General features: G+C 38.1%; 2 protein-coding genes across 2 annotated transcripts in view; both read left to right on the top strand.

Moving 5' to 3' along the window:
* The window catches only part of SLCO6A1 (solute carrier organic anion transporter family member 6A1), a gene marked incomplete at both ends in the record, with an annotated part of 109,193 nt that extends 101,536 nt beyond the window's left edge, over window positions 1–7,657 (top strand). Inside the window, one exon of the mRNA XM_079918632.1 lies at window positions 7,526–7,657. Within this exon, the coding sequence (XP_079774758.1) occupies window positions 7,526–7,657 (132 nt within the window). The remainder of the gene's footprint in view (window positions 1–7,525) is intronic.
* Window positions 7,463–14,026, top strand: part of SLCO4C1 (solute carrier organic anion transporter family member 4C1) — a 60,919-nt gene continuing 54,355 nt past the window's right edge. The window contains exons 1-2 of the mRNA XM_079918215.1: window positions 7,463–8,636; window positions 11,718–11,981. Coding sequence (XP_079774341.1) covers window positions 8,291–8,636; window positions 11,718–11,981 — 610 coding nt within the window. The 5' untranslated portion in view covers window positions 7,463–8,290. The remainder of the gene's footprint in view (window positions 8,637–11,717; window positions 11,982–14,026) is intronic.

Raw genomic sequence — 14,026 nt, 5'->3', positions numbered from 1 at the left:
GATGGCTATTTCTCTATTCAGTAAGGTGGCATTTTGTTATGATTATGACATTGTGATTGTGTATATCCTATAGAATCATAGCATGTTGAAGACTGTTTCCAGGCATCAAAATCAGACCTCAAGTAGAAAAGAAATATGTTTTAGAAATAATATCCTAATTACTAATTTACAGTAGGTTAATTTCTTCTAGTTTAAAGCATTTCTTGATATATAAATCCAATTATGCTTTCTTCACTATATCTACTGTTGTGATATTTGATCATAAGTATGCTTTTATAAAGTTCATAGTGTTTTGAGTGAATTATAATAACAATCACTTAGTGAAAAGCTTAACTTGGTACTATATAGTAAATATTATACTAGTCATTCATTTTTCACTTCCTACTGAGTTTGCTTTCTTATGGGATTATTGTATTAAATGTTTACATATTTTCTTTTTAAAAATTATGATCAGTCATGTTTATGGATGTATCTCTTAATGATTTATGCTTAGTATTACTAAAAGAAAAATGTAGGTGCATTTCTCCTAAATATAAATATATTTTTTCTGTGAAACTGCAATTCAAAACAGTATTAAAAAAATCTAGGGGCTTCCCTGGTGGTGCAGTGGTTGAGAGTCCGCCTGCCGATGCAGGGGACATGGGTTCGTGCCCCGATCCGGGAAGATCCCACATGCCGTGGAGCAGCTGGGCCCATGAGCCATGGCTGCTGAGCCTGTGCATCCAGAGCCTGTGGTCTGCAACGGGAGAGGCCACAACAGTGAGAGGCCTGCGTACCGCGAAAAAAAAAAAAAAATCTAGTCAGCATTAAATTTTTTCTTAAGATATAATTTGTGTTTTTTTAAAGTATTTATTTATTTATTTTTGTTTGGTTGTGCCAGGTCTTGGTTGCTGCAGGGAAGCTCCTTAGTTGTGGCTTGCCAGCTCCTTAGTTGCATCACGTGGGCTGCTTAGTTGCAGCAGGCGGACTCCGTAGCTGTGGCATGCGAACTCTTAGTTGATGCATGCATGTGGGATCTAGTTCCCTGACCAGGGATCAAACCCGGGTCCCCTGCACTGGGAGCAGAATCTTATCCACTGTGCCACCGGGGAAGTCCCTATAATTTGTGATTTTTAATTATACAATTTCTAGAGCATTTAAAGTGAAGAATACTAGGAAGATCACTTAGATTGCTTCATTGCTTTTCTGCATTTATTTAGTTAATATAAGATCTAGTGGTGTTAATAAATGTTTAATGTTGGGATTTTTTGTTTTTCAATGCCTCGGTTCTTGCTTTGTTCTCATTAGTAGCACCTACCATCCGTGCCTTTTTTTTTTTTTACATCTTTATTGGAGTATAATTGCTTTACAATGGTGTGTTAGTTTCTGCTTCATAACAAAGTGAATAGTTATACATATACATATGTTCCCATATCTCTTCCCTCTTGCATCTCCCTCCCTCCCACCCTCTCTATCCCACCCATCTAGGTTATCACAAAGCACTGAGCTGATCTCCTTGTGCTATGTGACTGCTTCCCACTAGCTATCTATTTTACGTTTGTTAGTGTATATATGTCCATTCCTCTCTCTTGCTTTGTCACAGCTTACCCTTCCCCCTCCCCATATCCTCAAGTCCATTCTCTAGTAGGTCTGTGTCTTTATTCCTGTCTTACCCCTAGGTTCTTCATGACATTTTCTTTTTTATAGATTCCATATATTTGTGTTAGCATATGGTATTTGTCTTTCTCTTTCTGACTTACTGCACTCTGTATGACAGACTCTAGGTCCATCCACCTCACTACAAATAACTCAATTTCGTTTCTTTTTATGGCTGAGTAATATTCCATTGTATATATGTGCCACATCTTCTTTATCCATTCATCTGATGATGGACACTTAGGTTGTTTCCATCTCCAGGCTATTGTAAATAGAGCTGAAATGAACATTTTGGTACATAACTCTTTTAGAATTCTGGTTTTCTCAGGGTATATGTCCAGTAGTGGGATTGGTTGGTCATATGGTAGTTCTATTTGTAGTTTTTTAACGAACCTCCATACTGTTCTCCATAGTGGCTGTACCAATTCACATTCCCACCAGCAGTGCAAGAGTGTTCCCTTTTCTGGACACCCTCTCCAGCATTTATTGTTTCTAGACTTTTTGATGATGGCCATTCTGACCGGTGTGAGATGACATCTCATTGTAGTTTTGATTTGCATTTCTCTAATGATTAATGATGTTGAGCATTCTTTCATGTGTTTGTTGGCAATCTGTATATCTTCTTTAGAGAAATGCCTATTCAGGTCTTCTGCCCATTTTTGGATTGGGTTGTTTATTTTTTTGTTATAGAGCTGCATGAGCTGCTTGTAAATATTGGAGATTAATCCCTTGTCACTTGCTTCATTTGCAAATATTTTCTCCCATTCTGAGGGTTCTCTTTTGGTCTTCTTTATGGTTTCCTTTGCTGTGCAAAAGCTTTGAAGTTTCATTAGGTCCCATTTGTTTATTTTTGTTTTTATTTCCATTTCTCTAGGAGGTGGGTCACCGATCTTGCTGTGATTTATGTCATAGAGTGTTCTGCCTATGTTTTCCTCTAAGAGTTTGATAGTTTCTGGCCTTACATCTAGGTCCTTAATCTATCTTGAGATTATTTGTGTGTATGGTGTTAGGGAGTGTTCTAATCTCATACTTTTACATGTACCTGTCCAGTTTTCCCAGCACCACTTATTGAAGAGGCTGTCCTTTCTCCACTGTACATACCTGCCCCCTTTATCAAAGATAAGGTGACCATATGTGCGTGGATTTATCTCTGGGCTTTCTGACCTGTTCCATTGATCTATATTTCTGTTTTTATGCCAGTACCATACTGTCTTGATTATTGTATCTTTGTAGTATAGTCTGAAGTCAGGGAGCCTGACTCCTCCAGCTCCGTTTTTCGTTCTCAAGATTGCTTTGCCTATTCAGGGTCTTTTGTGTTTCCATACAAATTGTGAAATTTTTTTGTTCTAGTTCTGTGAAAAATGCCAGTGGTAGTCTGATAGGGATTGCATTGAATCTGTAGATTGCCTTGGGTAGTATAGTCATTTTCACAATGTTGATTCTTCCAATCCAAGAACATGGTATATCTCTCCATCTATTTGTATCATCTTTAATTTCTTTCATCAGTGTCTTATAATTTTATGCATACAGGTCTTTTGTCTCCTTAGGTAGGTTTATTCTAGATATTTTGTTCTTTTTGTTGCAATGGTAAATAGGAGAGTTTTCTTGATTTCACTTTCAGATTTTTCATCATTAGTGTATAGGAATGCCAGAGATTTCTGTGCATTAATTTTGTATCCTGCTACTTAACAAATTCATTGATTAGCTCTAGTAGTTTTCTGGTAGCATCTTTAGGATTCTCTATGTATAGTATCATGTCATCTGCAAACAGTGACAGGTTTACTTCTTCTTTTCTGATTTGGATTCCTTTTATTTCCTTTTCTTCTCTGATTGCTGTGGCTAAAACTTCCAAAACTATGTTGAATAAGAGTGGTGAGAGTGGGCAACCTTGTCTTGTTCCTGATCTTAGAGGAAATGCTTTCAGTTTTTCACCATTGAGGATGATGTTGGCTGTGGGTCTGTCATATATGGCCTTTATTATGTTGAGGAAAGTTCCCTCTATGCCTACCTTCTGCAGGGTTTTTATCATAAATGGGTGTTGAATTTTGTTGAAAGCTTTCTCTGCATCTACTGAGGTGATCATATGGTTTTTCTCCTTCAGTTTCTTAATATGGTGTATCATGTTGATTGATTTGCATATATTGAAGAATCCTTGCATTCCTGGGATAAACCCCACTTGATCATGGTGTATGATCCTTTTAATGTGTTGTTGGATTCTGTTTGCTAGTATTTTGTTGAGGATTTTTGCATCTATGTTCATCAGTGATATTGGCCTGTAGTTTTCTTTCTTTGTGACATCTTTGTCTGGTTTTGGTATCAGGGTGATGATGGCCTCATAGAATGAGTTTGGGAGTGTTCCTCCCTCTGCTATATTTTGGAAGAGTTTGAGAAGGATAGGTGTTAGCACCTCTCTAAATGTCTTAGTCCCTTCTTGGTCCTCGCGCACCAGGAAACAAAGAGGGAAGAAAAAGTCTCTTGCCTCTTCGGCAGGTCCAGACTCTTCCCCGGACTCCCTCCCGGCCAGCCGTAGTGCACTAACCCCCTGCAGGCTGTGTTCACGCCGCCAACCCCAGTCCTCTCCTAATGTTGGGATTTAAAAAATTTTTTTTTCTGGTGTTGCTTCCTTCTGTTTTGCCTTGCTTTGTTTTTTTCTTTTAAAAAAATTTTTATTGGAGTATAGTTGATTTATAATGTTGTGTTAGGTTCTGCTGTACAGTTATACATATATCTATCTATCTGTCTATCTACTCTTTTCCCATATAGGTCATTACAGAGTATTGAGAAGGGTTCCTGGACTATACAGTAGGTCCTTATTAGTTATTCATTTTATATATAATATTGTGTATATGAATGCTGAAATTTTAAATTATCTCGAAAATATCTGCGTTTGACCATCTTTCCATTCAGCCTTCCTCAAGATCCCTCCAATTTTAATATTCTATGAGTCTCATAGTGTTATACTGCTAAAGATTTCACAGCAGTCTGAAACTGGAAGGGAACTAATAAGGAATTAAGAGCAAACAGAAAAGAATATGATAAAATACTCAAATAGGCATATAAGTACATTTTCACCCTATAGGCATACCTACTTGGAAGGCAAAAATATAATCCTTAGAATGTTTTTCAGCATGGAATCAGAGCAAGGGGAGTTGGTGGGATAGTCTTTGAAGCTTCTGTCATTAAGCCACTTTACCTAGGTTCATCCAGTTCCTGATAGGGAAGACCTGCTGCACATCCCAGAAAATGAAACCCATAGGCAGGGACATCTGCTTCTGTGTACATTGGTGGAATTCTACTTTAAAATCTGGATACTATTCTTTCTCCCATTCTCCACAGTTTAAAAATATAGCAAATGAAATTTGCTAAAAGAATAGCAATTTATTAATTACTTCCTGAAACTTAAGATGGTATTTTGACTATGCTCATTAGATTTACGCTAGGTTGAACAAAGAATTTTTAAATGACAATTTTCCACAGAATTATCACAGACAAAATCCATGAATTTGTTTTGTTTTCTTTGTTGTAAACCTGAACTTAAGGGAACAGGAAAGTAGTGCTGATAACTATTTCATGAAGACCAAGAAGTACTCAGCACGAAGCAATAGCGCTTTTGCTAATCTTTCAACAAAATTCTACTCTTCCTCACTGCAACAGTGGAGATTTCTCCTTAGACACTATGGATTTAAGTGCATAAAGATTATGCTACTTTGATTTTGATAGTTTGAATTTGTTCATTCAAAGCTGCAAAATAGTCTTAAACCATGAATCTATTTACATCTCAACAAAGCAAACTTTGCTGATTGGTTAAATTAATTCATGTTTCATAGATAAAATGGTGATCATATCTATTTACACATTTAAACACCACTGTAAGTTTATTTTTGTCGAAACTTTTTTCGGTAGAAGGCCTAGGAGGATTACATACCAAGCCTAATTTGAATATCTGCCAAATCTGGGGAATTCAGAGCAGCATTAGTCTTCTAAATCTCATCAATACGAGATAAATAGGAGTTTTGATCTCTCAGAATTGCTATGCAATAATCCTAACCACAAAGACAGGCTGTAACAATTATAAGAGAGAAAATGCAAAGTCCAGGGAAGATACCTAACTGAGAGAACTAAGTTCAAATCCTTAATAAGGTTGGCTACTTATTAGCTATATGACATTGGAAGAGTTGCTAATCCTCTCTGGAATGTAGTTTCTTTAATATGTAAAATGAAGATGTTAATAGATACTGCTCTTGTAAGGATTAATAATGGGATATATAGCAGACATTTAAAAAATGTTAGCTCCTACTTCTGCTCTTTCCTTAGGTTCTAGGCCAGTCTAGACCTTTTTTGACTGTGAGGGAATAAAAAACAGAATGTATGTCTGTTCAAAATAAGTTAAATGTTTTATATCTTAATCCTCAACTCAGTAAAATAGGTGTATATAAGTGAAACAAAATTTTCACAAAATAGTACTTGTGAAAATGTACTATGTCATGCACTGTGTATTTTTTTTCTTCTGAATTCTACTTTATTTCATTAAAAGGTAATAGTGTTTGGAAAACATTCCTCTAGGCCACTTTAAGTGAGCCTACTGTCTACAGTTATAAATAAAAACATCTTGTTTCAGGATGAGAGGTAAACTTTCCATCACCATACTCTCTTCTCTGGGTTTAAGGCTACACTTGGATATGACCATCATATGCTGCCAAATCATTGCTATTTGAGAGGTATCAGCACTGAATCTAGAAGTAGCTTCTTGGCCAGGCAACCAGCCAGGTGTTAAATGCAGATAGGAAGACTAGAAAACTATCTCTAGAACTTGATAGCATGATTAATTAATATTTAGTGAACTTAGAACTTTAGTTAGAACTTTAGTCTAACTTTCGATGAAAGGACCCTTATAAATGAATAATAGTACTAACGTGCTGAAAATATCATAGTATCCAGTAATATCTGAGACCTCTATTAACTTTGCTAAAGGTAGTTCAGACATATTCTTTGAGAAGTTTTACAGCCAACAATTAGATTTGAGGAAGTAGGTTCCTTAACAATCTGCAGTCTTATGAAGCATAACAGCTTTGTGTATGTAGTCCTGATTACATAGCAAAAAGAAAATATTTGTGGTTTTTATTATGTTCCTTATTGGAATCAATAGTTCATTTAGGGAAAGATAAACATTCCAAGACTGTAATATATAGTTTTAAAAATGTCTCTGTTTAAAATATATTACTTTGGGATGTATTAGTGTATCTTTAGAAGGGGACAGAGAATGAGTCCTTTGAAAATCTAATCATACCATAATCATGTCACTCCTTAGCTCCAAACCTTCCTATTTTAATCACAATAAAAGCTAAAGTCCTTATAATAGCCTACAGGGTCTGGCCCCAATCACTTCTCCCTCACCCCACCTGCACCCCTTTACCTGCCTTCAACTCCCACTGCTCTCCAACCATCTCATTCCACCGCAGTCACACTACTTCCCCAATATACCAGGCTCCCTCCCTTAACTTTCTTCAGTTCTTTGCTCAAATATCACCTTCTCAGCGAGGCCTTCCCTGACCACCCTCTTTAAGATATTGCATCAAATTCTCCCCCTTCCCCTAACACACACGCACACTTTCCAGCCTGTCCTTGCTTTACTTTTCTCCATAGCATTTGTAGAGATGTACTACATATTTATTACTTATTTTCTGTCTCCCATTAGAATGAAAGTACCATAAGGGTAGGAGTGTTTGTCAGTTTTTGTGCACTATTGTACCCCCAGAACTTAGAACAGTGTTCGGCACTCAGGAAATAAATATGCTTTGATGAATGAATGAAAGGATGAATGAATGAATTGTAACTACAATTAGCATAATGGTTTCAGTTCTTCAAAGTGTTTTTCTTATTTATTCCACAGGTAGAAATTATTTACATGACTATCACTATTGTTAATCTTAAGATAGGCAATGTACAGCAGAAAGAATATTATATATACGGCTTTAAAGTTTCTGAGTTCCTATTCCTTCAGTTTGGGGGAAGTGAAAGCTAAAACAAGGGGTTCTGTCGTGATGCTAATGGCTGCAGTGTTGAAGGGCGGGTGGGGATTTCGTTTCTAGGGAGGGTTACAGGTGAAAGTCTTACCACGTGGCTCATGGAATCCAAAGTATTGTACCTGCGGCTGCTTGATTCTTGGAGTCCAGACCTAGCCTGGTTTGGTAAGCAGCAAGGGAAGAAAACCGCCAGATACTTTCTTGAACGATCTCCTGATGCAACTGTGTTTACAGCCTTCCCGGCAGCACCCAGGGGGAACTTCAGGGCCAGGAGACTCTCACAGCCTTTATTTGGCTCTCAGTCCCTGGGCTCTGGGAAGCAGCGAGGTGGGCTGAGGGCCCTCTTCCCTTCCCGTGGCGGCCGCGGGGCCGCACGCCCACGCGACAGGTGAGGCGCGGCGGAGCGCCAACTGCACAACCGCGGGGCCAGAGGCCCGCGTTCTGCGCCGCAGGCGGCCGCGAGTTGGCGGAGGAGTGTCCCGGCGGCGGCGAGAGCCCTTGCCGACGGACGCCCGGTAGGCGGGAACTCTTCCCGCACGGGGGCGCTGCCACCTGCCCGGAGGAGGAGCCAGAGCGGGACCTAGCTTTTTGCGGCTCCCGACGCACGGGAGTCGGGAGAACCCACCCTGATCATGAAGGGCTGCAAAGGCATCAGGAACCCGGCTTTCGTCGCCTCCAGTCCAGACAGCCCGCGCCGTCTGTGTCCATTGCCCTGTTCCGTCGAGGTCTCTGTCTTGTCCACCAATCCGCTGAGAGAGGGTTCGCAGCCGCAGGAGCCTCAGGAGCCCCAGAAGTCCCCGGAGCCACCTCTTTCTTCAGTAACTCCTCCTGGCTCCCAGGAGCGGTCCGGGCCAGAGTCACTGTCAGAGTATGAGGAGGGGCCCTGCGGGTGGGGCAACTTCCAACCCCAGTGTCTCCAGTGCTGCAACACGCCCCAGGGCTTTCTGTTTCACTACTGCCTTTTGGCCCTCACGCAAGGTAAGGTCCAGAGCCGGCTCGAGAGGGCGGTGGGCCTGCGCGGGGCGAGGGTGGCGCGGAGGGCCGGCGGGGAGGAGACGGCAGATGCGCCGCGAGCCCGAGGGGTCGACGCGCCGAGCTAGGTGGCCCCAGGCTTGGGACTTGGAAGCGCTCGCGCCGACGTCAACCAATGAGGTTCAGGCATCTACATTTTAGCTTCTCTTTTATGGAAACATTTAAAACTGGCCATGCAAGCTTTTTCTCTTTAGTGTTCTACCTCAGTCTAGAAGATTCGATTCCTACAAAGAAGATGAGTGGAGCCTTTCTTCGGGAACCTTTTGCTGGGGGGTGGGGCGGGGGAGATCCACTGTACGTTCCAAAAACATACATTTTGCTAAATCCCCTTATTAAAAGGATTTTTTTTACGTTGTTTCTGGAAGAGAAGAATTAATAACTTTGCAGTTGAGGTAGGGTGGTTCTCGAAGGAGAAACTTGCTGAAAATATATGGTATCGGTTAGATCTAGGCATTCGTGTTTTGTGAGTATAGTTTGAGTGTATTGGATGCACACGTGGAGCCCAGTGAGTAAATCCGCAAAGGCTTCAGGCGTTGTTAACTGGTAAGGTTGTTTGTTCAAGGATCTCTTTTATATTCTCTTGGGAGTTACTGATAAAGTCCAGGTTTATACCCTCAGGAGTCTGCAATCTAAGCCTGATTTGGAGGAGTGAGTAGAAGGGCAGAAGGGACTATGACTCTCCTGAAAGAAAGCATACAGGGAATGAAAGAAATGGGAAGTTACACTAAGGCGACAAATTAAGGAGGGGGGCATTAAAGTGCAGCATCTTCAAGGACATGCTGATGGTTAGCTAGAATTTGATAGTATGTAGATATTTTTTGGTCACTTGAGTCATAGTTTAAAAATATTTTGTAAAGAGGCAATCAAGGACTGACTGAAAGAAATCTAATCCAAAAAAAAAATGGGGGGAGAAGGTGGGTTGAAATTGCTCTTTTTTAAGATTAACAGAAGACTATATCTAAATATATTCTTCCTGTTCTTATTCCTGCTCCACTGTCTTAAAGCAACTCAGTGACCCTTGCACAGGTTAGGTGCTGAGTAAATATTTGTTGATTGTGAGTCTGAAGCTCTTCTACTAGGGACAGTTTTGTGCTAAAGAGTTACTTCCTTTTCCACCTTTCTTGTCCCCACCAAAGTTGGCCGCCTCTCAACATCTTGATCTCAGTTGTCCAAAATCAGTGATTGTGAAGCATCTTAGTGTCAAGGGAATGCAAAGTTCAAAGAAATTGGGCACAAGTAAAAAATTCCTTGTCTTGTGTATTACCTTAAACGTATTTTGAAATTTCAATATTATTCCAGAATATATCATTTTACATTTAATATAAAATATATATTGTTTAAAATTATTATTGAATATAATTGAAATTCTTAGAGAAATGTGTCAAGTTTAGCCTGGAGCTACTCTACCTAGAAATCTCCAATTTCAGAAGCATAATCTGTGATGAAAGTGACCCAGTAAGTTCTTATTTGGGTTTAAGTCTGAATGAGTGAAAAGATTATTATTCTGTTTTTCAAACAAGATCCTTGGGAAGACCATTTCCATGATATAGTAATAGGTGATTAATTGGTAAAAAGACCCAAAACTTGTCAAGTGAGTTTACTTAACCCAGCACTTCTCAAAGATAAACAGGATTTCTCTTAGCACTTAATTTCCTAATGAACCTCATTGCTTCATGCATTTACAATAGACATAGTATGCAATGTTTCATGAAATTTCTTTTTTTTAAAAGCAAAATTCTTGGAACTTGTGTAGCATAGAATTCACATTGGGATCATAGGCTTAAAGTGCTATATTTCCACAAGAGTTTGCAAATTTGCTTTCTTAGAAAATTTTTTACCATAAAAACAGTGAGTTCTAATGACTGACTTTTAATCAGTATGGCAAGGGTGTCGGAAAGTTGATTTTAGATGGGAAATTTTCAAATTCTCAGACAACCTTATCTCCTTATAAATGTGTCATTCCTAGGTACCTTAGAAATTTTTTCTTAAAACATTAAGAATTATAAATTGGCTTATAGATTTATTAAACTGGCATAAAAGTAAAAATCATGTTAGGACTTTTAAAGCTTATATAAATTTTCTTGAAATACATTCCTAGTTACAGTCTTGATAAAGCAAAATTTGAAGAGATTATAGAGGTCATGACTTGGATATACTCTTTCTGTTAATTAATTAATGAAAACAATTCATGGCAGCCTCTTAAGCAAAAGGAATAATCAGTTAAAAACTTTGTAATTTGATCAGATGCTTTTTATATTCACTTTATAGTAATATTTAAACTTCTGTATATTTAATCTATATCCAAACAGGACATTTTCGTTGTCAGTCAAATTGGATTTTCAGCTTTTCCTTGTTTATCTTGTACTCCTTCATCATGGTTATAATGAGCAGATGAAGTATAATGTTTTTTTATTTTGCTTTTTTCTGTTACTTTGCCTTTTATTTAGAATGCCAGTGGTGAAAATAAGACTTTCAGTTTGTTATTTTTGCTCCAGGAACTTTTAAATGATAACTTTAAAGAGTGCTAGAAGAAAATAGAGGTTTGAGAACTCAATTTCACCTTTCTTAAGACTAAGTCAAGGATCTCATGTTATAAATATGTTTAAAGATTGAGTAATTTGAGCAGTTTTAGTATTTGAACTCTCAATCACCTCTACATTTTGTACTCTTCCAAGCGAGGTCCATGGGACTATGCTACACCTGGAACTCTCTAGCAAACCAGCCTCATGAGACTTTACCGGTCTTTATGTCATTTAAAGAAAAATGAAGTTAGTTATAATTCAGTATGTGATAAGCATCAATTTTATTTAACATCTGAAAATTCACAAGTGTATAATTTAAAAGCGAGCTGATTTGTAAAGGAAATATGTTTGGCTTGCTTAGCTTTGAAACTTTGAGATTTTTAAAATTGGTACATTTAAAAATATCAAAAGAAACAAACAATCAAATTTTAGTATGTCATTAATAATCATAATCTATATGGTAAAGTTGTAATAATGCACTTAAATTTCCTCTTCTCTCTTTTAGGTATGGTGGTAAATGGCCTAGTAAATATTAGCATTTCCACTATTGAGAAGCGCTATGAATTGAAGAGTTCCCTGACAGGCTTGATATCATCAAGCTATGATATCGCATTCTGTTTGTTGTCTTTATTTGTATCATTCATTGGTGAAAGAGGACACAAACCAAGATGGCTTGCATTTGCATCCTTTATGATAGGATTGGGAGCACTTGTATATTCATTGCCAAAATTTTTTAGTGGAAAATACCAGTTTGGGTCCCTTTTTGAAGGTAAGTTTCTGTTGTGTTTTGCTTATTTTAAGAAGTAGTATGAAACTATGTTATACTGCAACTCTATATTGCAGCTCACTTGTATGGGTAAATAGGGTAAGGGCTAGTCTCTTCCACTGCTTACTGCTTTGTTATGATGTGAATTGTGTTAGGAGATTCCTGAGACAGATTGCGCATTATTCATCCCTTCAGTGGTTCTCCAAGTTTTTAATCCTCTAATACTCATTCCCCATATTATACACAATCTTCCTCAGAAAAGACATGACTTGTTTTGGTTTGCAGGTGGTGTGACTTCACTGGGGTTCTAAGATCTAGTTTTTCCCTTTATGGTTTTATTTGCTGTGCCTATAGCTCTGCACCCTGGACATGTTGACTCCTGATTTGAGAAAGAGAGGTAAAACTTGTAGGAGTGGGGCTATTCCTGAGAACTGAAACTAGCTTTACTTTTGACTCTAGTTTAGAGACACAGAACTTCATGAGTTACCTAAAGTGTTGCTCTGGTCAGTACATTATTTAAAGGCTCAGAAAGGAAGTTTGATTATTTATATTTCTTCCCTTTTTTTTCTCCAAATAATCCTTTTTAATGGAAAAACAATTATGGTAGAGCCCAAGAAATGTGCTAATGAAAGTAGACCTTAACGTTTTTTGTCCTTCCTGAGACTTTTAATAGCAAGTATTGAAATAAAATCAGAGGGCTACAAAATCTGAAGTTTTGATAGGTTAGGTAAATAAAGAAAAGGCTTATAGTAAGAAGAAGGGAGAACTGGGGCCTCCTGCACAATAGGCATTATTTTTAAAAAGTTAAGATTGTTATATTTGTATTAACTTTGAAAATTCATATTAAGTGTTAACATTTCCCAAAATCTATTTCCCAATTATAGAATGACAACAAATGGGAAAATATTTTCAATAACAAAGTATATATCTTGCAGCGTTTTAGGGGTGCACTTATTTAGAAAGCAGACTTCATTTTGGAAATAAAAATAGAATATGCAAGCATATGGACCAAGAGAGGATGTTTTTAAAATGTGATAGAGTTTGGAATGAATTGGATAAGGTGAATGTGTTATCAGTAGAAAGAACAGTTATTAGATTCTAGTATACTAACTAAGATTCCACAGGATTTTATCAGGCCAACTTCACATACTTTCTCTGGGGGTAGATTTGGGAAAAACACATGTAGACTTTAGTATAATACCTTTGAAATCCTAATTTCAAAGAGGAAAGGAAAAAGCTAATTTTAGTCTGTCACATAAGAAATATGAAACTGATTCTATGATAGCAAAAATATTATTGTGTCTATAGTATTTAGGTGTTGATCTTTCTTTGTACTGAATCTAATCCCTCATTTTTTTTTTTTTTTTTTTGCGGTACGCGGGCCTCTCACTGTTGTGGCCTCTCCCGTTGCAGAGCCTGCAGGCTCTGTGGCCATGGCTCATGGGCGCAGCCGCTCCGCGGCATGTGGGATCTTCCCGGACCGGGGCACGAACCCGTGTCCCCTGCATCGGCAGGTGGACTCTCAACCACTGCGCCACCAGGGAAGCCCTAATCCCTCATTTTTCCAGTTGATCAGATACCCTGTTTGTTCTTAAAGTATACAGACTTTGTTAAAAAACTCTTTGACTCTCTAAACTAAAACATAAACACCTAGTCCAGTGCAAAAGCCTGATTTGTCCTCAGCCGTCTTCTTAGCTTCTTCTCTTGCCATACATGTGTTGAGTTGCAGCCAGTCTGAATAATTTATATTTACTAAAGAGAAATGGCCACAAATTAAGGTGTGTTTGTGGCCAGAGATGAAGCCAAGAAGGTTGCTGAAGCCAGGTTATAAACTTTTAGTACATTATTGTATATTGTGCAAGTTTTCACCAAATTCATATTGATATTTTTCATTATTTTAGTTGAGGTAGATTAGGTAGAGGAATTGGCTGATCTGTAAAAGTTTTACTCTAAGACTCATAATTTAAATAATAGTTTATCTGTGGCAAATAAAAGCAAAAACTCAGGTTGCCCTTACATTATTCTGCCATTCCTATGAGGAATATTTA

The sequence above is a fragment of the Stenella coeruleoalba genome (assembly GCF_951394435.1).
Source record: "Stenella coeruleoalba genome assembly, chromosome: 3".
Lineage (NCBI taxonomy): Eukaryota > Metazoa > Chordata > Mammalia > Artiodactyla > Delphinidae > Stenella > Stenella coeruleoalba.
This window is presented reverse-complemented; position numbering and strand designations above follow the sequence as displayed.